General features: G+C 41.6%; 1 protein-coding gene across 1 annotated transcript in view; it reads right to left on the minus strand.

The window, feature by feature from the left end:
* sdk1a (sidekick cell adhesion molecule 1a) overlaps window positions 1–26611 on the minus strand; it is a 954785-nt gene that overhangs the window by 164626 nt on the left and 763548 nt on the right. The window contains exons 21-25 of the mRNA XM_041207300.1: window positions 18676–18867; window positions 18301–18422; window positions 12216–12325; window positions 6473–6623; window positions 1590–1827 (exon numbers count right to left, since the gene is read on the minus strand). Of these exons, the coding sequence (XP_041063234.1) occupies window positions 1590–1827; window positions 6473–6623; window positions 12216–12325; window positions 18301–18422; window positions 18676–18867 (813 nt within the window). The remainder of the gene's footprint in view (window positions 1–1589; window positions 1828–6472; window positions 6624–12215; window positions 12326–18300; window positions 18423–18675; window positions 18868–26611) is intronic.

Below are 26611 nucleotides of genomic sequence, written 5' to 3' on the forward strand. Positions count from 1 at the left end.
TTTTGTGAATAAGCCTGTATTAAGGAAAAGACTGACTCCAGATTTGTCCTTTACTCAAAAGTATGAGCAGTGACTTTAACATGTGCAACTTGGATTTTGTGTTTCCTACATTACTACAGTGACTACACGTGAAGTACTTCATTGGCTGTAAAGCACTTTGAAACTTCCAGTGGTCATGAAAAACACTATATAAATGCAAGTCCTTTTTTCCCTTACTTTTAAAATACATGTTTTGAATGACATACAATGCAACAATGAATTGTATATTCTTAAAATCACTATTAATATTCTTATAGAACTTGAATCTGTGGTTTGGTGGTACACTGCTTGCAATACCTGGATGTTAGTGAGATGTTAAATAAAGTATCAACTTTCCTTTTTCAGGTTTTTAGAAAGGACATTGCACCAATAAATTAGAAAACTTAATGCTTCAAAACAACAGTGATTATTTAAAAAAACAAGTTTCATATTTTCTGTGCATTTCTGATTCTTTTGAATAGTTTGCTTGAACTCTGAATGATGATGACACCATTGAGTGAGTTGGCTTGGGGGGAGTTACAAAGCTCACTGAGCCCAGCAGTAGAAGGAATCTGAATTAGCATACATGGTTGAAATGACTAAGATGCCGAAACACCGTAGGTGAACAACTTTATCTCCACTGACATTAATTCGACGCCACCAGAATGTCAGTCTGAATCATTCCTCAAAACCAGGCTTTATAAGCACTAACTGTATAGTGAACAAAAATATCAAAGGAAAGTTAGAGAAAAATACAAAATTATGCTTAATATGGATTGGAACTTCTGTAGGATAATTGTAAATAAAAGACAATTACGGTATAGTGTAGCACATCTCTTTCATGCCCTGGATGTGATTCCACATAAAAGTCTCAGAAGCATCCAAAATAAAAAAAAATGCTTTGGACAGATAGTTATAATTTAGAAAGCAAGTACTTCAGTACTTGCTGAAGGGAGGATAGTACTGGGGCCAATCTTTACTCTGACTAACATTACAGAATGAAACATTACAAGCATGTACCTCTTAATTTAACACCCCAAACCCCACTCCAATAGTTTCAGTAGTGTCTCTATGTGTGCAAGTTTAACACTAAAAAACTCCCCATTTGCATATAATAAAACATAACTGAAATACAATTAACAGATTCAACCCAGTGTTTAATGGGTATCCTGCTGTACTATACTGCTTTCACGGCAGAAAATAGCAAAACTGCTCAAACAGGCCATTATGATGCCTGCTGTAATCATACTGGTGCAGTAGAAGGTGCTGCCCTAAAGCTGCAGTTAAGGGCCCATGTTGGGTCAGAGAGAGAAAAATGTAACCTTGTATCAGTCTGTGCTATATCTGACCTGGTAGTGCTTGATGCTCACAAAATTAGCAAAGTAATCCATGTCCCAGTACTGACATTCCTCACCTTAATGTGTGGTAAAGTTTGCCACAAAGAATATATTTTAAAAAACAGCCTGAGGATAGCTTTTTCACACTTGCTACCACCACCTCACACACCCCCCCCCCCACCCCCCAAACCTCCCAATATCATAACTTCCTAATCCTGGTTTTTGCATCAGTACCTGATTCTCTTGTACGCCCTCGGACTTGTTTGCTCCAAGGTCCTGAACCAATGGCATTAAAAGCCTGGATCTGGAATACATAGTCAGTCCATTCCTCTAGATCTTCAATGGTGATCTCCCGTTCCAGACGGTCATTAATAATCTGAGTTACAGGTGTGCCAACACCGTCCAGTCTCCAGTTTTTAATTCTATATCCAACTGATTCGGGGTTACCATTATACTCAGACTCTGGAACAGGCTGTGAACAAACAGGTAAATAGATTCAGAATCAAAAGATACACGTTGATTAAGATACAATTCTGGTCCGGAGCCAAGGGTGGTACTTGGCAACTTTTTTCAACCACTAAGTTGCTAATTATTTCAATTTGGAAAATATTTTTTGCTAATCCCTGTGAAAACAATAGCCAGTGATACTTGAGATTGAAGAGGTAATGGGACCTGCTTGTTTTATAATGCAAGGGTGTAGTCAACTCTGGAAAATGATGGAAAATTGAGCAGACTCTCTTCAAGTATTCTTTGTTCCCTGACTGATTTTCCTCTAATCAATGTGTGCAGGTGATCAATATACCTTGAAGCAGGAAGAAGAAAAGCCACCCAGACAAATCTGAATAAAATGTCTTCATTATGGGGGAAACTCTTCCCTGGCAACAACAACAGATTGCGAGCTTTTTATAATTTGGAATTTTTTAAAAACTTGTTCCATTATGTCATCCTGTGCAAATTCCCTTATCTTTCTAAAAAAAAGGATGAAATAATTCCAATCTCTTACACTTTCAAAATATGTTAAGAGATCCAAGAATTAGAATGCTATGGATTTAGAAGTGTCAACAGTTGATTTTTGTCAATGGCTGACCACATTAATCTGTTAAAATAATAAAACATTTTCATATTGAATCTGAGGAAATGTCTTAGAAATTTGATTAGTAAGACTTGGGAGAGTAATCCACGTGACCCAGAAAACACACAGAAGAACTTTCTGGCCTTATATTTTGAACAGAAGTTTCTGTAAAATTGGTATAGAGAATATATATTGCACATATTAACTACAAATTACAGATGAAAGGTTGCTGCAAGCTATAAAGGTAAGGAAATTTTGGGAAGGTGTAAAATATTTGTTAACAGTGAAAGGTGCAGCTATTGATTATTCAGTAATAATTTTTTCAAAATTATCATCAGCCTTTCTATGGAGTAAGAAACAAGTAAGCTTTAAGACTTTCACTAACAGTTTCTGAGGAAATTTAGGAATTCTCCAGAGGATGAGATATTTCTCTGTTATTCTGACACCAGATAACAGATCTTTGTCATGTGTTGTTCTTGTCCTGTGAGCACTAAATTTGCTTGACGCATAGTGCTGTCGAAAACCTCTGGTCGCTGTCCTTGCTTACTCACCAGCCAAGCAATCAGCAGTAAGCTGGCTGGAACTCGGCGCCAAAAGTGAAATATTTCAATGAGGATTATTGAGGAACTATAATCAGCATTGTTTCTTTTTTCCCTTGGCTTTACCACAGTTCCAGGATTCTGAGAGAAAAGGATCAATAGTTTTCCTAGCCAACAGCATTGATAAGATTGTTGATTGATAAGGTGTTACCATCTCTGCAGAGAATGGTAACTTTAAAAAAGAAATTTGAACTTCCAGTGAACAGCTGAAAGGATGACACAACAGGATTTCATGTTTTAAAACTTTTACTGTAACAAACTAAATGCAGCATTGACTAAACACTATTTCAACATATACTTTAAACTACAAAACATAGCTTATCCCTTTTACTTTTAACATAACCAAAAATTTCATTTCATGGTTATACTTTACACTGTCCCTTAAGTAGACATTCAATTTCCTGGAACAAGTTCAAAGTGATTCTTCGCTCTCGAGGGTTACTTCCATTCTTTCCCTTTCTCAGCCCCGTAACTTTTAACCCCAGAACTGTCTTTCACAGTGAAAGGCTTTTCCCAGACAGTCTGCCTCTATCTCAACGTAGGCAAATCTGTGAGCCTGGTTCTAAATCCTCAGGAATTTGGTCTTTCAATTTGAGCATATTCACATTACTGCAGACTGACTTGTTTGAGAGTTTCAGGGATATCTTTTGGAAAGCCTGTAAATTTAACCTACAAGTGATTTTCTATGGACACTTTCCTTCTCAAAGCCCACTTCCACGGGAACATGAATCACATAGGTTTTGTATCCTGGTAGAAAAGTTAATTAGCTATACTTTAGAGTCCCAAATCCATTCTATCTTGAAATAAATAGACAGTTAAGTATAACCGTTTACAAAACCTGACATTCTTTACACCTTCCTAGCACTTTGGAGGCTTAGTCTATCCACCGTCAGCACAGATGCTTCTGCCAGAATGACCAACCCTCTGGATTTTCTGGGACCCTGTAATTTGGCCTTTCATCCCATGTCCTGGGTCAGTCCTTCCCGGGACGCGTTTTGTGCTGGATCTTTGTTATCTCAGCAGGCCTCGTTTGGCGAATGCATTGGGCACGATTGGTATGTCTGGGGCCATCCTGCGGTAGAACTGACAGATGGCAGCATCAGAATCTGGGTGCGCCATGCAGTACCTGCCATCTGCTCTCTCAGGTTGATTAACCTGACAATCCCCACCAATCCCATTCTCATAGGCTTGCCATCACATATCCCCTTGCTCTCAGAGGTTGCTCCCCACTGCCCTGAGGTTCACCAAACTCCCCACCAACCAATCTCTCAGATTTGTCAGCAGCCCCCCTTCTCTCCACCCCCATTCAAGATCAGCTTTCATGGTGAAGTGCCCCTTATTCTTTTCAACCAGAGTTGGTCATCCTGGCTTCTGCCATTGTTTACAAGGGTGAATTCCTTGCACTCCCTTCCCAGTAAAACAACCTGGTCCCACCCAGACTTAATCTTTAGCAGTCAAACCACCCAGGTTTGTCATTAGCAGAATTCAGAAAAGGCCACGTGATCCCCTTCATTCCTCCATTTTACCCTAAATTAAAGGTACAGTCGGAAAACAATCTCATACATTCCATATTTGCAACACAAGGTCACATGATTTTCGCAGCTTCAGCAAATAACTCAGCTGCCAGTTGTCACTTGCAACAAAAAGTCTATTTCTTGGTGAACCTAATTTTTGGAATATTAAGAATGGTAACCTGATGCACCATCCATTCACAAAATATTGTAAAGAATTGCCAGAGTGTTCAGAACTCCACCTGGACAATTGACAGTTAGGAACATTGTGGCCTTTCTTCAAGCAGCTGCTTTCCCTTACAAAGAACTTGGGTCCTGGAACCCTGATCATCAAGTGATTTACCATTGTGCATTGTCCATCCAAAGGAGGTCTTGTGGCACATGGTAGAGTTCCCTGCCTCTAAGCCAGGAGCTGTGTGTTCAGGTCCCACTTCAGGACTTGATGGCCAAAGAAGCATTCAAACTCAGCTTAACAGGTTAGGTATCGACTTGTAAATCCTTCCAACATACTCCAATGGCAGGCAGTAAGAGTGAGAGAGATTCCTGATCAGCCGTGTGATGGAAAGAAATTATAGCCTCTATCATCCGTAGCTCCAGGCTACAACAAGCGCTTAAATTGTATGTTGCCACAGAAACTTGGACTCCTTGAAGAGGTAGGAGGGGCCATTAGTTCAGTAGGCTAGATGTTTGGTGTGGATCAGATTGGTGCAAACAGAGTGGTGAAGGCATGGTGCTGTGGGTTGGACCTGCCTTTGGGCAGAGAACTCAAGAATATTGTCCACCAATGACTGATAGGAAATGTTGAGAAACTATACTCACAAGATAACCATGGATAGACCATACATCTTATTTTAATTCATCCATCCAGAAAGATTCCATTATCAAAACATCTAAATTCTTAAACTATTCCAGGTTCTCACCATTGCACTCTACCTGGAAACCAATTCTATGTTTGATCATTATTTGTGTGAAGAATGTTCTAAATTTGCTTGTCCTAATTTGTCTAATGTCTACTTGTCCTGCTTGGCATTGGTCAAATATATTTAGCATACAGTATAAGACTCATGATTTCCATTAAAATTTAATCGTTATGTGTGGCCAAGTTTTCTCAGCACACGGTCACTCACGCACATTACTTATCACAGAACAAGACCATTTGGTGCCTTCCAGGTTGCTGCACATCCAGGCAACTTATCAGGAACTTTGCTCATGGATCCCACACATTCTTAATTATTCCAACATCAACCAAGGGGTATGTGCATCACTTATATTTCCTTCCTACCTGTAGCACTTTACACCTGCCTGTTTTAAATTCTATCACCATTGTTCTACTCACTTACATATTCAGTTCAGTCTGGTGGTGGGAGGGGGGGATTGGGGTAGTCTGGTGGGGGGGGGGGGGGGGTGGGTGGGGGGTGCGTGAGGTGGGCAGTTGAGGGTAGGGAAGGCGGGGGGGAGTAGTCAGAGGGTTGGAAGGGTGGTTGATTGGGACACAAAGGTAGTTGGGGGAGATGGAAAAGTAGTTAAGGGATGGAAAGGTGGTCGGCGGGGGCAGTAGGGGAAGTGCAAGTCAGTAAGGTAGTCTGGGGTTTGGGGGTAGGATGGGTATTCGGAGGCTCCTGTGGTTCAGTACTATCATTAATCAGGAGTTAGAAGTGGTTTTAATTCCAACTTTTCCTGGGTAATTATTCTGGCAAGTCAGTCTGAACAATCCGAAGTCTCTGAGTTAACTTGGAGTTTCAGCTGGTTCCCAGTGCAGCATAATTGCTCAACAGAAGTTTGAACTTCCCGGGCAATTCGTGTGCAGGCCTTGCGTGGGGTTCCCAACGCATCTTCTGGGGTACCCCCGGGTACAATTCCCCAGAGATCAAAAGTTATGTGCCTCTGTATTTTATTCAATCCTTCTTATTTTTTTAACACAGTATCTTCACTTACCACCCAGCGAACCCATAAGCTGGTCTCACTTGCTGTTCGCACTGTGACGCTAGCAGGTGCTACATCTGGTGGAGCCTGCAGAGTTTGGATTATGCGGGAAGGCCAACTTACAGGGCTAGAGCCCACTATGTTCATCTGCTTTATTTGAAACCTAATGACAAAATACATTTAACACAAGAATTAAGTTAATTGTTCAGAACAATATCGAATATAGATCTTTACAATGTTAGCAGGAGTAGAAATGCAATTTTCCCATTAGCGAGGTAATCAGGCATATTATGTTTACTTATTAAATTTGATTGCCTATTCAACATGTTTGAAATCAGAGCAAAAAATCAAATAAGAAACATGTCTCTTAACCAAGGCAGCCTGGTGGCACGAGTAGCTTTTTTTGTTGTGCCCTAGTGATGTAGCGGTACATAAGTCACACACACACAAGGCAGAATGTTTCGCTCATTGGGCGGGCGTGCGTCCAACCTGAACGAGCATAAAATGACGCGCTCACCTCCTCCCATCTGTGTGTGTGTGTGACTTATATACCGCTACATCACTAGGGCACAACAAAAAAAAGCTACTTGTGCCACCAGGCTGCCTTGGTTAAGAGACATATTTCTTATATGAATTTTTGCTCTGATTTCAAACATGTTGAATAGGCAATCAAATTGGCCAGCCAGTGTGAAATTGCAGTTGGGTCCCGATCACGGGCGGCAGCCCCTTTTGTGTCCATTCCCACTGACCATAAAATCCTGGCCAGTGTCTTGCGCTCTCTCACTCACGACACACGCACGCTAAATTCTAAAATCTCAGCTAGACCGTTACAGGGAGGTGCAGAGTAGATGTCAAATGCTAACACAGCAGCAAGAATAAATACACAATGCTGAAGGGTAAGTCACAGTTTTTTTTTCAAATTTTTTCCTTTACCTCCATGATGCAATACCTCTTGGTACAATACATTTCCACATTTTCCAGCTGCCTATTCCAAAACGTGTCCCATGGTCAATCATCACAGATGAGGTAAAGAAAGTATCAGCAGCATTTAGACCTGGGAAAACATGCTGTGTGATCCTAAACAAAAACAGAATTACCTGGAAAAACTCAGCAGGTCTGGCAGCATCGGTGGAGAAGAAAAGAGTTGACGTTTCGAGTCCTCATGACCCTTCGACAGAACTTGAGTTCGAGTCCAAGAAAGAGTTGAAATATAAACTGGTTTAAGGTGCGTGTGTGGGGGGCGGAGAGATAGAGAGACAGAGAGGTGGAGGGGGGGGTGTGGTTGTAGGGACAAACAAGCAGTGATAGAAGCAGATCATCAAAAGATGTCAACGACAATAGTACAATAGAACACATAGGTGTTAAAGTTAAAGTTGGTGATATTATCTAAACGAATGTGCTAATTAAGAATGGATGGTAGGGCACTCAAGGTATAGCTCTAGTGGGGTTTTTTTTTAATATAATGGAAATAGGTGGGAAAAGGAAAATCCTTATAATTTATTGGAAAAAAAAGGAAGGGGGAAACAGAAAGGGGGTGGGGATGGGGGAGGGAGCTCACGACCTAAAGTTGTTGAATTCAATATTCAGTCCGGAAGGCTGTAAAGTCCCTAGTCGGAAGATGAGGTGTTGTTCCTCCAGTTTGCGTTGGGCTTCACTGGAACAATGCAGCAAGCCAAGGACAGACATGTGGGCAAGAGAGCAGGGTGGAGTGTTAAAATGGCAAGCGAGAGGGAGGTTTGGGTCATTCTTGCGGACAGACCGCAGGTGTTCTGCTCTGTGTGATCCTGACCTCACCTTCTGTCCAGATGCACACATTTTGCAGTAAGAGTTACTGGACAGCATTCAGTAGTGGAAACCTTACCCCACAACCCCATTTCGCCCTCTGCCCCTCACCCATTTTCCCCACCCCACCCCCCACTCCTCCCTATCCCAGGGAAATTTAGACCTTTAACAGGGACCCCATCAATCTTCTAACATTATTAGTGAAGTCAGCACACATCAGTGGTGAACTGATCCTCTGTATAGTTCAGAACCACACAAACCTGTGCATTTGCCTAGCAAGCGATCAGGGGTACACCTCCCTAGTTCACAATTTCTTATCAGAAAGTGGCAGCAAATGATGTACCTATTCTTACAGCCACAATTTGGAGCATGGTATTCAGGGATCCAAAAAACGAGGTGTGGGATAGCAAAATAACATTGTTAAATGGTCACAAAGAAAAACACATAGCCAATGTCTTGGAAAATAAGCAGAACAAACCTTTTCTTAGGTTTTGAGCGAACAGTGAACTTTGATGCTTAGCTACCAATTTCACTAGCACTTAAAGGAAAATAAATATTTTTGATGCTTTTGAATTTTTTCTTTCAAATCAGTTCAAATAAAATAAGTAAGACATCATTCAGGAGCAATCTCATTTATTGTTTTGATATTTTTCAATTTTTTAAAAAGATTTTCTAAAATGAGGACAAGATTATTATGAGATAAATCAGTCACCTGAATTATAGTTTTAATTTTTTCACAGGAGGAAATTATCACATTGATTGGCTGTAAAATAATTCATACCCCCAAAGGAGCACCACACCACACTAAACTACAGAATTACCAACCCAAGGAGTTTCTACATATGCAAATTAATGCACTCAGGGGTTCAACTAATGACAAGCTTGAACAAAAATTCATCCTGTGACTGTCTTAAATGGAAGTCTTTTGCATACATTTAATGGAATTGTATCTAAAAAAATTCCTTACTTCTAGTTTGCAAATCTTAAGTAAACTGCTCTCATTAAATAAAAGCTATGTCAATCAGGTGTTCGACCTGTCACACTAGCTTACTGTCAAACATTACTGATCAATCATGGCAAACAGTTGTATTAAACAGAACATATTAAGTATAGCAAGGCAACATCTGAAAAATGTCCCAGACATTAGTTATGTATTTAATAGGAGACTTTAGTCGATTACTGTGGTAACTGAACAAAAATGAAAGATCCATTGCCCGAACAAGTATAACAGATCCATTACCCACAGGGGACAAAGCCATTTTCAAAAGTTAAAAATACTACAAAATCTCACCTAATGGTACAATGATTGGACTTGTTTAAGAATGATAGAATGTAAAATTATTTTTCAATACAGATGAAAAATATCCAAGTAACATGGTACGATCTTGTCTTCTAGCACTATGGCCAGAATTTTACTATTGGTGAGTTGGGGGCGGGGTCCGCTCGCCAATGCAAAAATGACGCGGGATAATGTCGGGAGAAACCCCCAACGTCATCCCGCCCCATTTAAATATTCAGGAAGGCGGGCGGACAGCGCAATCAGCTGTCCGCACGTCGACCTGTCAATGACCAATTGAGGCCATTAACAGGATACTTAAGCCAATTAAAGTAAGTTGATGTTTCGAGTCCTCATGACCCTTCAACAGAACTAAGTAAAAATAAGGGATGGTGAAATATAATCTGGTTTAAGGTGGGGGGTGGGGGGGAGAAGTGGCGGTGGGGGGGAGGGGGGTGTTTGTAGGGACAAGCAAGAAGTAATAGGAGCAGATAACCAAAAGATGTCACAGACAAAAGAACAAAGAGGTGTTGAAGGTGGTGATATTATCTAAAAGAATGTGCTAATTAAGAATGGATAGAAGGACAAGGAAGGTACAGATAGCTCTAGTGGGGGTGGGGTGAAATAAGACTAAAAGGGCATAAAAGGTATAGATTTAAAAATAATGGAAATAGGTGGGAAAAGAAAAATCTATATAAATTATTGGAAAAAACAAAAGGGAGGGGGAAGAAATGGGGATGGAGGAAGGAGTTCAAGATCTAAAGTTGTTGGACTCAATATTCGGTCCAATGACACCACCCCTCACTTCCCGCGCTACCCCCCCACCTTAAACCAGCTTATATTTCACCTCTCTCCTATTTTTACTTAGTTCTGTTGAAGGGTCATGAGGACTTGAAATGTCAACTTTGTCCTTCTCCGCCGATGCTGCCAGACCTGCTGAGTTTTTCCAGGTATTTCTGTTTTTGTTTTGGATTTCTAGCATCCGCAGTTTTTTGTTTTTAAGCCAATTAAAGGCCCTGCCCATCCAACCTTAAGGCTGGCGGGCAGGCCAGGAGCCCCAGCGGGTTTCTGAAAAAACATGAAACCTCATCTATCGGCAGGATGAGGTTCCATGTCTGTTTTTGAAAACTTTAATAAACTTATGTGATATTTATTAACATGTCCCATCTCGTGCGACATTGTCACATGAGGGAGACGTTAATAATTTTTTTATTTTCCTATTTTTTAAGTTTATAAAACTTTCAGCGCTCTCCCTGAGACAGCGCTTAGTCTCAGTGAGATGTGCGCTCTTTCGCGCACATGTTCTAAACAGCGCATCTTGACAGTTGGGGAATCCCTCCCCCCCGCACAGGAAGCGCATAGCTTTAATTGGCCCACTCACTCAAAATGGCAGCGGGGCCCATTTCGGCGGCAGCGATCAGCTGGCCGCCCGCCCATCAAGGGCAAAATTCTGCCCTATGCCTTGGTAGGTAGAATTAAGGTGACAGTGTGTTTTTTTTTCATTTCATTATTATAGCTTATTTGGGTTCCAAAGGTGCAACACTATTTTAATCACAAGAGTGACATTTTTAGCTGCAAGTAATTAAACAATTTCCATTTGCTACAAATGACTGCATTAGGTGCACAAATACAAGTCATGAGTTTCCTTTTAATGTTGATTGCACTCACATATTGTTCCTTCATGCTGCAAAAACAGATAACGTGCCTAGAACACCCACATAACAGAGTTTATATCTCCAGAAACAAGATAACCAGATTACTCCCGAGTGACAGAATAATTGTTGTATGTGGAAATGTGTCACTTTAGTCCTGGTCATACCACAAATTATAAATTATTACTTTATTTTTTATATTTCATATTGTTATGACAGCAAAGGACCCTTCAATATCCTTCATCTTCCCATGATGGCATGGATGCTTAAAGCTATTTTCCTGGAAGTTGCCAGTTAGGACCAGGGACAGGAATGCTTAGTTGAAAAGCAACTCAGTACTCCAGATGATCTGTGGCGTTGATATAAAAAGTACTTCCATAAAGTTATGGATATGGCTTGGTTTCATTCCTGAGGCAATACAGAGGTTATCTTGAGGTTATCAAAGAGAGCTTTTGCAATGTGCTTCTATGCAATTCCTTTGTAAATACAGTTTCAGTTCTTCCTGTTCTGGTGAATTTTTGTGCTCAATGTGAACAAAGTATCCTGGGGACAAAAATCATTCTTTTTTATTAATTTTCGTCACCCGCAGTCAGATGCGACATGGAGGGACCTAAATCTCCCTCTATGCTACCCAACAATGTGTGTTAAACCCAACCTCTGATGCAGCCCCCTTTATTGTACTTATGTGAATGTTTTCACTTCGTCCATCTGCCATCCAAGGCCCAAGTGAAATGGCCAACCTTGTGATAAGAGCAGTTTTATGCTTTGGGCCCACAGCTGGTCATAACTGGTTTGAGACTCCCACCCTTATTCCACATGGAGATCTTAAATGTTCACAGACACCTACAGCCTATCAAGCCAGTGATGGATGAAAACCAAATGGCAATGCTAGAGTGCTAACACTCTGGCGATTCATTTCCCCAAGTTCTTTGAGTTCATTTTCCACAGAAGTTTTATGTAAAAGTAAATTAAAATACAATGACTGCATTTACATTAAGGTTAAAACAAGTATACAAACTTTACAAACCAGTGTCCTTTGACTCACCTGTAGTATGTATAAGGAGTCAAATTTGGGATTTCTAACATCTGGGCATCTGGTTCATTCTCTGCTTCATATAGTAAAACCCACTCTTCATCTTCTCCAATCACTCCTATCTGAAGGTAAAAATATTAATCATAACTGATGCTAGAATCTATGTAATAAGGAAGGAAAAGTTGTTAGATAATTGATAAAATGGGATATCCTATCATTAATATAAGCAAACAGGCAATAGGTAAAACAAAATATTTTTTATTCAAAGTTAAAACCAAAAAATGTGATTCTACTGTTTTGATACGTAATACTTTGTTTTAGCTAAATAAACTACCAATTGTTTTAAATTTCTATTACAATCAAACTATAGAGAAGTCATTTTCCAGATAATGAATTTAATTGCAAGACCAGTTTTATAGTCTAGGGAGAACTTAAAATTAAAATAAATGCTTTTTTTAATAGAGATTATATATAAACAATTCAGATAATAGTAATTTCATTTCCTCACATACATATTGTTAATACCCAAAGAATTAAACATTGGACTCCTCCATGCTTGCTGCCAAATGACTTATCCAATTTAGTTCAGAAAAGGTACATTAATTTTGGATGAGTGAGGTATTTTCCACCTTTAGTGAAGAGGGACTCCTGACACCAAGTTCAGACCTTGTTGCTGGTGATAGCAATATCTTCAGTTAATATCTCTGGAGTAGCTGTAAACCTGCATTTTCAGCACACTTGTGATTTTGCCTAATCTTCAAAGATCAGCACCAGGAATTTCCTATTTGTGCTCAAGTGCAATCCGGTGCTCTGTTTTAGAAAATAGTTTCTCCAAATACACCAGGGTTGGCACACATAGCAATTAAGCAAGAGAAATTTCCTCTAGTTTTTCTCTAAAGCTGCTTTCGGCATTGAGCCTGCCTTTCTCTGCCTGAGCTAGAGAGATGGTAATAAAATTCCCTTTCCCCTAGCTCCCAATCTCACAGAGCCTCAACATGTGGCAAACTGGAAGGCGATCTGACATAGACAATAAAAGAAAAACAGGCTAGAAAACAAACATTGAGGAAGGGTTCGATATCCAAAATTTTGATTCACTGGGAGGGCTAAAGATTCGTCTTCCCCATTCTTTGGGCTTTGGGGTTGTGTTTTGTGAACTGCCTGTGCCAGTTCCATTGGAGGTGGGCATCAAGCATCTTGGTGCTGCCGCCTCATTTACTTGATTGTAGCATAGGGCTGTGTGGGACCTTAATGCTAGCATCCTCTTGGTCTTGTTGGCTGCCTCTACCACTCAACAAGGCAGCCAAACATTATTGCACTGAGAACACCTGGTCCAGCCAGCGTCCTATTTGTAAAGGTAGACTGTCCCTCTTAAAGGAAAGCTGCACTGATTAATATTGCTGAAATTTAAAAGATGGAAAATGGAACACTAATGCAGAGAGAGGGTTCCAAGGTGACATATGCAATGCTAGAGGCATTAGTGGGGAAGGCAAGCAGGAAGAGAGAAGCCATTCTTTTGTGGGTGGCCGAGATACCTTCTCCAAGAATCTTGGAATGGAGGAGCGGGAGGAGATAGCCAAGAAGATCAACTTCTGGAACATGGACCCGAGACCTGGCAACAATGCCACAGGAAGTCTAATGACTTCACATGGATGATCAAGGTCAGTGAATGCAGCTTCACATTATGGGCAGAAGTTAATGTAGACAATGGTGGTCTCGCCTCTTTTTGTGAAAGGCCCTCTGCATTAAATGCCAATCAGACACTTAACTGGGCAGAGTCAGGCCTCCCCTGGGATCAAGGACCACGGGGATGAAGTCCCATCTGCTGAGAGCTAGCCAGTCAATCAGAGGCAGCCGCTCTTCATTGCTCAGCAACGCCACCAGGGAGATGGGGGCTGCTGCTGATAATGGTCCCAGTTGAGACCGAGGATCGCAGAGAGACCCAAGCCAGGGATGAGTGATAGCAGGAGGAGGATATCAAGGTGGAGGTTGTGGGGGAGGAGGGAAATGGGGGTAGGCAGCAAGGAAAGGAGAATGGTTCTTAGTGGGCCCCAGCTTCCCAGTACCAAGTCCCCTGATAAGGCACTGAGTGCTTTTGAACAAAGGCATCCCTGCCACCCCAGGAGCCCGCATGCAATCCTGACAGTGCTTGTTTATTAGGCTTCCCACGTGACAAGCACCCTTGCCTGATGATGGGTGAATAATAGCAGCAGCGGGATGAGCCCTTAAGTGGGCATTAATTGTCCACTTAAGGGGCATAATTGGCAGCTGGCAGGAAAGCCATCCACAAGGCTTCCTGCCATGGATTTAATCGGGGCATGGGGGATGGGGAGGGGGAAGGCGGCAGGATCCCCACATGCCACCCTCCTGCCAAATTAAATTCCCCCAGTCAATAAACTTGCTATGGGGAAGGGCATTAAATTCTGTGCTAGGTCTCCTACCTACCATTCCACCAGCCTCTCACGCTGTTCAATGCAACATACCCTATCACTCAACTAGCAGCAATTCCTGGCACTCTGAATTATGCCTAACATCCAGATCCTCACCCTCATACATCTACTAATACAGCCAAGCTCACACCCAAAGACTGTAGAACAAAGTGACACCAGATGCCACAGCCCAAGAACGTGACATTATGTTCCTGCCTCATGCCTTTTCTCAACCTCAGTTCAGCCTCATCCTGTAATCTGGTATGATGAGCAAGCTGCTGATGGTGTGATTAAGGAATTCTTGCTTCCCAACCCCTTCTCTCACCCCCAAACTTTCCCTTCTGGTTTCCTACTTCAGGCAGATAAGAACTGCTGCATGCCCAGCCACAGCAGCACAAAGGGAAAAAAAAGAGAGCAACAGCAACACAGCACCAATGCAGAAACCAGTCAGTTGATCTGACACTCAGGGCCACCAGCTCAGATAATGGCACTTTGCATACATTAGGTGGGAGTATAGGAATGGGATCAGCACATGTTGAGTCATCTAGGCATGAGTAGGCTGCAGCCAAGGGAGGGAGAAAGGATGATTCATTTGCCAATTCAGTGGAGGGTGAGATGGAAGATGAATTCTATTGCAAAGGACTCAGATGAGGAACTCGATGGGGCGGCATACAAGACACTGTTGATGGACATGCACACCGAAATGCTGGGTGCATCAGCTGGGATGCCAGGCAGCCTCCTGTCACTGTCAAGAACCATGAAGGAGCCAGGCTCCAAGTTGGCAGAGAACATTGTGAAGAGCTTTGTATCTCTGCTGCCTTAATTCCTTCTTGCCTATTATGCTACAGACACAGAGGTGTCTGCAGCACAGCAAGCAAGCACAGAAGTAGAGATGTTCGTTGATGATTGCACAATGTTCAGCACCATTTGCAACATCTCAGATACTGAAGCAGTCCATGTCCAAATGCAGCAAAACCAGGACAATATCCAGCCTTGGGCTGACGAGTGCCAAGTAACACTCGCGCCACACAAGTGACAGGCAATGACCATCTCCAACAAGAGAGAATCTAAGCATTGTCCCTTGAGATTCAATGGCATTACCATCACTGAATCCCCCACTATCAACATCTTGGGGGTTACCACTGACCAGAAACTGAACTGGACCAGCCATATAAATATGATGGCTACAAAGGCAGGTCAGAGGCTAGGAGTCGTGCGACAAGTAATTCACCTCCTGACTCCCCACAGCCTGTTCACCATCTGAGGCACAGACCAGGAATGTGATGGAATACTCTCCACATGTCTAGATGAGTGCAGCTCCTACAACACTCAAGAAGCTTGACACAATCCAAAACAAAGCAGCCCGCTTGACTGGCAGCACATCCACAAACATTCACTCCATCAATGATGCACAGTAGCAGCAGTGTGTGCCATCTACAAGATGCACTGCAGGAATTCACCAATGCTCCTTAGACGGCATCTTCCAATCCCACAACCATTACCATCTGAAAGGACAAGGACGGCCGATAGATGGGAACACCACCACCTGGAAGTTCCTCTCCAAGTCACTCACCATCCTGACTTGGAAATATATTGCCGTTCCTTCACTGTCGCTGGATCAAAATCCTGGAACACCCTTCCTAACAGCACTGTGAGTGTACCTACATCACATGGACTGCAGCAGTTCAAGAAGACAGCTCAACAGCATTTTCTCAAGGGCAACTAGGGATTAGCAATAAATGCTGGCCCAGTCAGCGATGCTCACATCCCATGAATTAACATAAAAAAAGGAACTGCCACTGCTATCCCATGCCTTTGAGTGAGCAGGTCACCCACATCTCTACAATCTCTGTCAAATTCAGGTGCTCAACTGAACTCAAAAACACTCCAGAGTACTTCCTGACGCTTTGCAATGGCAGATGTTCTCAAAAATTGCCTTAGCTGCAATTTGGATGCCTGGCCCTTTAAGGAATGCTTATTCAGGACCCATCTTTTGGTCAATGCTGGTTGTTGAGTGATTGATAAGCTAGTTGCCAGGAACCGCATGGTTCAAGTTTGATATCCTGGTTTCACATCAGCTGGTTGAGCTACGTTAGACCAGGATAGCATCTATTCACATCCTTTTGACGCATGCTAAGAATGCTGGTGCAGTTGCCCTTTGTAAGAGTCAATGGTGGAGGCACTGCAATGGAGATGAATTTCTCACCCCTATTCTTTCAACAGATGCTGCCTGACCTACGTGATTCTAGCATTTTCTGTTTTGTTCCAAACTTCTTGCTCCTCATTCCTAAAGCCAAAACACTCCACATTGTTGGGTAATTTTCTCTAATCATATGTACCAGTCCACAATCCCCACTCTTCTGAGTCTGGGTTAGTGATGCTCCCTTCTCCCCTCTGTTCCTTCAGAGGTTGATCTTCAATCATTGCTGTGATCTCTGGTATTCTCTTCAAAAACCATGTCACCCTACTATCTCCCTTTACCCATCTTCAAAAGACTATCTCTGGCTGTGCCTTCAGTCTCTCCTAAGTTCCTTTATGTCTTGCTCCTTGGCTACATGTCCCCCTTTATTATCTAAAGGCATAGAGAAAATAAACACAACTGTACATGTCATTTATCTCATTCGCCTGCCTGGTGAGCACTTTACAGTGTTCAATTAACTGCCATATTTGCTTATGCAACAACATTGACAACACTCCAAAGGTAATTCATTGGTTATGAAGTGCTTTTTGACTTTGAGGATATGATAATGTGCTACACAAATGCAAGTTCTTTCTTTTACAAAGTGGTATTTTGTGAAGAGCACTATATAAACATTAAGTTGTTACTGTTGCTGCTGTTCTCACTGAATAAAATGATTGCAGCAAAAATTGCTTATCAGCAGACATCAGAACGTATAATTATCTTTTCGTCTATTTGTTGAGTGGTAGCACTTCTTCAGTGAAAGCAAATTCATCAATTGAAAAATTGGCATGAAACCAATTAGTTCCTGACCTGGGGAAAATTGGGACGGCTTCTGGGGTTTACAAAGAATTGTGCAGCTGACAAATTTGTTTCAATGGATAGTAATGGGTTCTGGTTTCAGGTTAACTCTGAACTTACTGCTATAGTGTAAAAGAAATTTAATCATAAACATGAATCACAGCTTGGTGTTTATCTAAACTTTTCTTTCTTCTAAACAGAGAAAACAAGCATACCTTATGAAAGAGGGTGATCTGATATTTCCTCAGATTGGTTATTTGTAGTGCACCCAAAGCCAGCGAAATATAAAACTTTCCTGCCTTTATTAGTTTCTAGTGCTTTCGGCAGATTAAGATCTTTTTCCCCCACAATTTCATTGAAAACGGCTTTACAGCGGCCTATGAAAACTTGGCCATTTGTTCTATAATATGGCAACACATGATAAAGATTTCTTCTAAAATATAGAGGACAAGCACAGCTCAAAACAATACAATCCTTCATTTCAGCTGGTAGAGCTACCAGGTCAATTTGAAAGCTCAACTTGTGGATAGGGGAGCTTATAATTTGCTTCATGTGAAATGCAAAAAGGTTTAATCAGAGGCTAGTTCAAACTCAGATTTCTACTCACTCCCTGTTGATTTGCTCAATTGAAATGTGCTACAGCTGAAAACTTATGTATTTTGCAAAGTACGTCTAAAAATGTGCCACAGACCTGTCCCTCCACTATCCATTTTGAGATGGACGTTTTCCCATCAAACCCTGGCCGGAATTGAAGCATGGCTGATCGTGGACTGATATTTGAGATCACAAGGTTAGATGGAGCACCTGGGAGTTCTGAAAAAATGCAGAAATTTAATACACAATGTCTTCCCTTTTATTTTCCTTTCATCGAGCACTGACGAGAAGGCAAGCAGGATATTACATTAGTGAAAGCAACTGATCTAGAAATCATGTAACCTGTGCAGTGTAGAGCCAGAGTTATGTTCTTATTTATTAACAAATCTTAATCAATTAAAAGGGTCAAGTCACGAGTAAGTTAAAGTTGCTGTGCCAATTACACTCCTATTACAATAAAAGGATGTCTCACCTGGTGGTACTCCAGATGAGATGGTAGATACTGTCACAACTCCAATTCCAGCTGCTGTCATGGCTGCCACTTCAATGGTGTAGGTGGTAAGGGAACTAAGTCCTGTTACCTTGTATTCACATGTTCTATTTGACAACTTGCGTCTCAAACGACTTTCATTTCTGTTATACACTTCCCAAGAAATTTGGTAACCTACAAAGCACAGAAAGGTGTTCAACAGAGATTGATCTCTGTCAGTATTTTACAAGTACTTTGGTATCAACTTCGAATACATGCTCCTTCAGCAAATACCAGTCTGTTTTTGTCAGTCTGTGACATGATACATTTAAGATGTCATGCATCAAATACTTTCTACAGAGAAATGGATCCGGCAATAATGAAATGAACAAATTCACGAGGCAGGTTTGAAGACAGTTCATGTACAGAAAACAAATTCAGAAAATAAAGTCCGAATGTACAGGTTGTTAATAAAGTCCTTGTGGAGCTTTAAACTTTAATAACTTTCGATGTACATACAATAGGATCAAACTGTAAATGATGCACAAAAGCATAATTTCTAAAGTTTTTACACAAGAGTTCAAATTTCTAGGCTTCAACATACTGTCATATTTTGTGATACACAGTTGAATCTGATTTTCCAACAGTTTTCCTTTTCTTCTACTGCACCATTTTCCATCAGTTTCAGCATCATTAACAGCATTAACAATAACATTAATATTAAAGAAGCTTTATGAATTATCCCTGGAGCCTGTACCAAAAGTATGCAGAGTAGGCAGATCGTGGCATCAGTCAGCATGTAATACTGATTTAACTCTGGTGGTGCCATTTTCAACCTCAGTACTTCAGCTAACATCCTCCCTTAAACTTGAACAGCTGAATATGCATTCAGCAGCAGGAAGGACCCCCTAACAGTGCTATTTGAAGGGATTGTCAACCATTTTCAGGTTACTTGCTGATTGATTTCTCCTGATTTTTGCTGAGTTAATAGGTGCGTTTGGTGATTTGTACTGCTACTTAAAAGTCGAAGTCTACAGGGAATGATATGGCACATGGTGAAGATCTTGGTTCACTTCAAGGGTTCTGTCCACAACACTTTCACCCAGTCGAGGGTGCTGTAGCTTTTATCATCTTTGGCCAAAAGCATGATGTGGAAAATGAGGAGAGTCAACACAAAGTAGGATTACTTGAAGGAGGTGGGGGAGCATGGGGAAAGGGCTCTCAGCAGAAAGCCATATCTATCCAGGGTCTCGAGGGAGCATTTCTCCTCTCACAACCTCAGTGAGTATCAGTGTGTGCACCATTCCTGTTACACTAAGGATATGCTCATTGAAAACTGCCACTTCTTACAACCAGACCTGCAACCTCAGAGAAGGGCAGTGATAGAACCCTCAGTGTTTGTGAAAGTGACCATGGCCTTCAACTTCTTTGCACGGGCTCCTTCCACATCGGAGCAGGCGACATCTTCAACGTCTTGCAGTTCATCATCCATTGTTGATGTACTGTATGCAATGAGAGCAGAAAGAGAGAATGCAATGTATTCCCGAGAGAAACAGGTGAAGCAGGCATCCCTTGCCAGGATAGCAGGCTTCCCCATGATGCAGGATGCCAATGACTGCATGCACATTACTTTCTGGACATCACGTGTAAATTCAGAGATGTATCACAACTGCAAAGGATTCCACTTTCTCAACATTCAGTTGATCTACGACCATACTCAGAAAATCATGCAACTTCTTGCCTGGTATCAAGGCAGCAGTCATGAAGGCTTTATTCTATGCCAGTCCGCTTAACCATCAGCATTTGAGGCATTGTGAGAAACCAGAGGATGGCTACTTGGGCACCTGGACACCTGGCTCATGTCTTTGCCCTTCAATCCATGCACAATGAGAGCCATGCTGCCACATGAAATATCATTGACTCTTCTTCAGAACTGAAGAGTTCTGAACGCCAGAAAGCTACCCTCCAAAGAACATGCAGTGTCAGTTTTTGAGCTGGTGGCTGCGAGTGAGAGAATGAATGATGGTGTTTCTTCATCAAAAAATACTTAGAAGCAGAGAAAGGATAAATTATCTTGGGAATGAGAAAATAGCAGAGATGCTGAAAAAATATTTTGTGTCTGTCTTCATGTAGAAGACACAAATCACATACTAGAAATAGAGGGTAATCAAGGTTAAATAACAGTGAGGACATGAAGGTAATTAATATCAGAAAAAATATTGGAAAAATTTAAGGGACTAAAAGTCGATAAATCCCCAGGACCTGATGGACTACATCCCAGAGTTCGAAAAGATATAGGTGCAGAGATAGTGGATTCACCGCTCATGATTTTTCAAAATTTCCTAGATTCTAGAAAGGTCTCAGCAGGTTGGAATTTATTCAAGAAAGAGAGAAAACATGAAATACAGTGCAGTTAGCCTGACATCAGTCATTGGGAAAATGTTAATCTATTTATTAATTTAATCTATTAATAGTGCATTGTTAATTATTATTAAATCTTAACAAAGCACTTAGAAAAGCATAGTGTGATCAAAGTCAATATGGTTCTATGAAAGGGAAATTGCATTTGGCAAATTTATTGAAATCTTTTTGAGGAAGCAACTAGTACACTAAATAAAGGAGAACCAGTAGATGCAGTAAACTTGGATTTCCTAAGGGCAATCGATAAGGTGCCATACAAAAGGTTAATACATAAGATAAGGGCTCATGGAGTTGGGAACCACATATTATGAAGGATTGGTTAATGGACAGAAAGCATGGAATAAACGGGTATTTTCAAGTTAGCAGGCTGTCGTGGAATGTTGTTAAGTGTCAGTGTTGGGGCCTCAACTGATTACAATCTATATTAATGACTTAAGCAAAAAGACAGAATAATGTCTCTAAGTTTACTGATGATACAAAGTGAGGTGGGAATGAAAGCTGTGGGGAGAACACAGATTGCAAATAAATATGGACAGGTTAAGAGAATGGGCAGCAAGGTGGTAGATGAAGTATAATGTAGGGTAGTGTGAGGTTATTCACTTTGGTAGTAAGAACAGAAAAATAGAATATTTTTTAAAGGTGTGAAACCTTTAAATGTTGACATTCAGAGCCTTATGTGTACATATATAAGGAACACAAAGTTAGTAGGGGGTGCAACAAGCAATTAGGAAGGCAATGGCAAGGGGATTGCAGTACAAAAAGAAAGAAGCCTTGCTACGACTGTATAGGGTTTTAGTGAGACTGTGCCTGATACTGTGTGCGCAATCTTGGTCTACATATTGAAGGACATACTTGCTTTGGAGTGGTAAAGGTTCACTAGATTGGTTCCTGGGATGAGAGGGTTGTCCTATGATGAGAGGCTGAGTCAAATTGGGCCTATATTCTCTGGAGTTTAGAAGAATGAGAGATGATCATTATGAAACATACAAAATTCTGAAGGAGCTTAACAGGATGGACGCAGAGGGTGTTTTCCTGGCTGGGGAATCTGAAACACAGGGGCACAGCCTCAAGATAAGGAGTTGGTCATTTGGGATTGAGATGGGGAGAATTTCTTCGCTCAAAGGGTTGTGAACCTTTGGGATGTCCACCCCAAGTGGCTGTGGCTGCTCCATCGAGTATATTCAAGACTGACATGAATAGATCTTTGATCTCCGAAGGAATCAAAGGATATGGGGAACAGGCAGGAAAGTGGAGTTGAGGTGGAAGGTCAGCCCTGACCCTATTAAATGGTGAGCAGGCTGGTTGTGCCGAAAGTTCTATTTCTGTTCCAATTCTTGTTATGTTCTTATCATCAGTCACATTTTCTTCTTCCACATCTTGGTCCTAAATAACTGTCTAGCCAGGTGGCAGTTCTTGGTTAACTGAAAGAAGAAAGACACAAGAAAGGGTGGCGGCGAGTGGAGGGAAGGAAAGCAAGACAGGCATGTTTGCACCATCTGCATATTGTACATCAGACAAATTGTAGAATGAGGGGGCAAATGGGGAATGAAGGGGAGGATTAGGTGTAGAATGAGGGGGCAAATGGGGAATGAAGGAGAGGATTAGGTGTGAGCATACCATCATCTTTGATGCTTTCAGCCCTGCTGCTGGCCAAGGCCTCTGTGAGATGTAGGTGTGGGGCTTGCAGCAGTTCTAAGTGTGTGAGGGTATGGTGAAGCTATGAATGAGAGATGTGGGTAGTGACTGATAGTATTCATTGGTAGGTAAGTGAGGAACATGCATTGAGCAGTGTGTAAGGCTAGTCATTCAGTTCTAAGGATATGGAATTTGAAGCTGCATTCACTTGGCTTGACCATTCATATGAGGTCATTGAACTTCTTGCAGTAGTGTATCCAGTTTCTCAGGACTAGCCTGTTGGCAATGACTGCAATGGCTATCTGCTCCTACTGCTTCTGCATTGTCAATTTAGAGGGCCTCCTAGTGCTGTGTGAATATAGCACCTCCTGTCCACATTCTTAAGGCTGTCTGAGAACGTAGGCACAACATGGCAGAGATTGTGCTCCATTCTTGTTTCTTTCTAAAGGAAAATTCACTGCCAGAATGATTTCCATCCAGGACCAGGCTGGCTTTAAGAAGCACGGGTTAGCTTGAACTCATGCTGGCCTCTCACAATTTTGCACCTAATCAGGCATGCAACCACTCAACTGCCAGTTACAGTCTCGTAAATTAGCAGGGAGCGCGTATTTTGAATGCTGTTTATAACGGAAGCCATGGGGAAAGGTTAATTGTGCATCTTGAGCCCTGTGCCCATTTATACAGTTTGTCTGAAGCTGCAGTTTTAACTCCTTTAATTGTTGCTTCTCAAAGCAACTGCCGGGCAGTCTGTACTACTAATGGAAAGTCCCCTTTCATTGGCCTCTTCCTTCTAAAAGCAGCTAAGTAATGGCAAAATATTTGTAGTTAAGAGTTAAAAAGTAGAAGGTTGATTCTACAGAACATCCAGAAATGTTTTCAAGATTTCTGTATACAGATTAATTCCACTCCTGTCGACAATTTTTGAGGGAATAAGACGCTAGCAGAATAGAGATTTGGCACACACACAGAAATTAAGACCATCAGCATGGACTGTGGTAGACTAAATAAATTTTGTGAACTGACTTGCAAGAACAGACGAGGACATATCAGAGTAAATGTAGCAAACTGTATAATTATTTGGTTGAGGGAAATATTACTGCACGATATGAAGCAGATTATCCTGCTCTAAGTGTATTTGATTGCCTGGCACTTTGCCCAGATGGACCACAGGTGAGTTGCGGGTGGGGAGGGATGCTAATATAGAAATTCCACTCCTGCAAGGGAACCTACCCAATTTTCAATCCATTAATTTAAATGGATGATGCTCCTTTACTGGCAATGCTTCCCCACTCCAATTTTTCTATGATTGCTTGGCCTTGATATTGGGGACAGGAAAATTTGCCAGCTATACATAATGTTTAAATATGAACTTTAATATTTCTTTAGAACATTTTTATGAAGCATTTTATATGCAAAAAATGTTTAAAGATACAATGATAGTTTATGCCCTGATTTGCCACCAGCAAGCATATAACCAAACTCAAACTGCTGAATATGGTAGACTTCTTAGAACACAAATGTCATATTTGGCCCTTGGCCCAAACATCTGCTGTTTATGGCAATTGATATCTGAGAAAATTAAGACAGAGGCATTTTTTGTTGTCTGAAGAGTGCAGCTTCTGTGTTATAATGAAATAGATCTGATGGCGCATGCTGCTTCTACTAGCTTTGATCTTTTAACAGCCTGTGTTAAATAGCTTAGAACTGGCAGGAGAAGCAGACACAACATGTGGAGGTAATGGTTTTGAGTGTGATAACAGAATGTTTAGGAATGTTGCCCAACTAAAAACAGAGTGAGCATTAGTATGCAGTCAATCTTTATGCACCTCAAATTCTAAATACCAAACTGTGAACCCCTGAAGTATTGGTTTAAGTTGCATGTCAATTGGCATTTATCATAGATCACGATGTATAAGTCGACATTTGAAGCCTCTAAAAATCCTTCCCTAAATGGGGGTCAACTTATACACCGAATATAATGTGAATGTGGGTGTTGGTGTAGGCGATCGCCATTTTGAAATGTGAAAATAACAACACTGGCAACACAATTTAAAGTGAATGTGACACGTTTTATTCAATGAAGTTGTATTGTAGTATCCTAAGCTCAACCATCTTCAGCTGCTTCATCAATGACCTTCCTTCCATCATAAGTCAGAAGTGGGGATGTTCTTGAATGATTGCACAATGTTCAGCACCATTCACAACACTTCAGGTACTTAAGAAGTATCTGGCCAAATGCAGCAGGACCTGGACAATATCCAGGCTTGGGCTGACAAGTAGCAAGTATCATTCACGCCACAGAAGTGCCAGGCAATGACCATCTCCAACAAGAGAAATTCAACCATCACCCCATGACATTCAATGGCATTACCATAGCTGAATCTCGCACTAGCAACATCCTGGGGTTACCATTGACCAGAAATTGAACTGGATTAGCCAAAGAGTCATAGAGGTCTACAGCACAGAAAAAGGCCCTTTGGCCCATCGAGTCTGTGCTGGTCAAACAAGTACCTAACTATTCTAATCCCATTTTCCAGCACTAGGCCCAAAGCTTTGTACGCCATGGCATTGCAAGTGCACATCCAAATACTTGTTAAATGTTATAAGGATTTCTGCCTTTACCACCCTTTCAGGCAGTGAGTTCCAGATTCCCACCACCATCTGAGTGAAACAATTCTTCCTCACATCCCCTCTAAACCTCCTGCCCCTTACCTTAAATCTATGCCGCCTGGTTATTGATCCTTTCACCAAGGGGAAAAGTTCCTTACTGTCTACCCTATCTATGCCCCTCATAATTTTATACACCTCAACCATATAAACACTGTGGCTACAAGAGCAGGTCAGAGGCTAGGAATCCTGCTGCGAATAACTCACCTCCTGACTCCCCAAAGCCTGTCCACCATCTTTAAGGCACAAGTCAGGAGTGTGATGGAATACTCTCCACTTGCCTGGATGAGTGCAGCTCCAACAACACAAGAAGCTTGACCCCATCAAGGACATAGCAGCCCACTTGAAATGACACCCCTTCCACAAACATTCACTCCTTCCACCACTGACACACAGTGGTAGTAGTGTGTCCCATCTACAAGATGCACTGCAGGGACTCCCCAAGCCTCCTTAGACAGCGCCTTCCAAACCCACGACCACTACCATCTAGAAGGTCAAGAGCAGCAGACAAATGTGAACACTTCCACCTGGAAATTCCTCTCCAAGCCACTCACCACCCTGAATTGGAAATATACTGCCATTCCTTCACTGTTGCACAGTCAAAATCCTGAAACTCCCTCCCTAACTGCACTGTGGATGTACCTACACCGCATGGACTGCAGTGGTTCAAAAAGGCAGTTCACTACCAACCTCTCAAGGGCAATTAGAGATGGACAATAAATGCTGGCCTAGCCAGTGACACCCACATCCCATGAATGAGTAAAAAAAAATAGTTCTACAAGGATACCTTCAAACACATTCAGAACATTTTGAAAACCTTCAAAGTCATTGTATTCAGCATCCATAGAACCATAGAACACTACAGCACAGAAAACAGGCCATTTGGCCCTTCTAGTCTGTGGCAAAATATTATTCCACTAATCCCATTGACCTGCACCCAGTCTATAATCCTCCAGACCTCTCCCATTCATGTATCTATTTAATTTATTCTTAAAACTTAAGAGTGAGCCCGCATTTACCATGTCAGAGGGCAGCTTGTTCCACACTCTCACCACTCTCTGAATGAAGAAGTTCCCCCTAATGTTCACCCTAAACATTTCCGCTTTCACCCTAAAGCCATGTCCTCTCGTGTTTATCTCTCCTAATCTAAGTGGAAAGAGCCTACTTGCATTTACTCTGTCTATAACCCTCATAATTTTGTAAACTTCTATCAAAT

This window comes from Carcharodon carcharias, chromosome 15 (assembly GCF_017639515.1).
Source record: "Carcharodon carcharias isolate sCarCar2 chromosome 15, sCarCar2.pri, whole genome shotgun sequence".
Lineage (NCBI taxonomy): Eukaryota > Metazoa > Chordata > Chondrichthyes > Lamniformes > Lamnidae > Carcharodon > Carcharodon carcharias.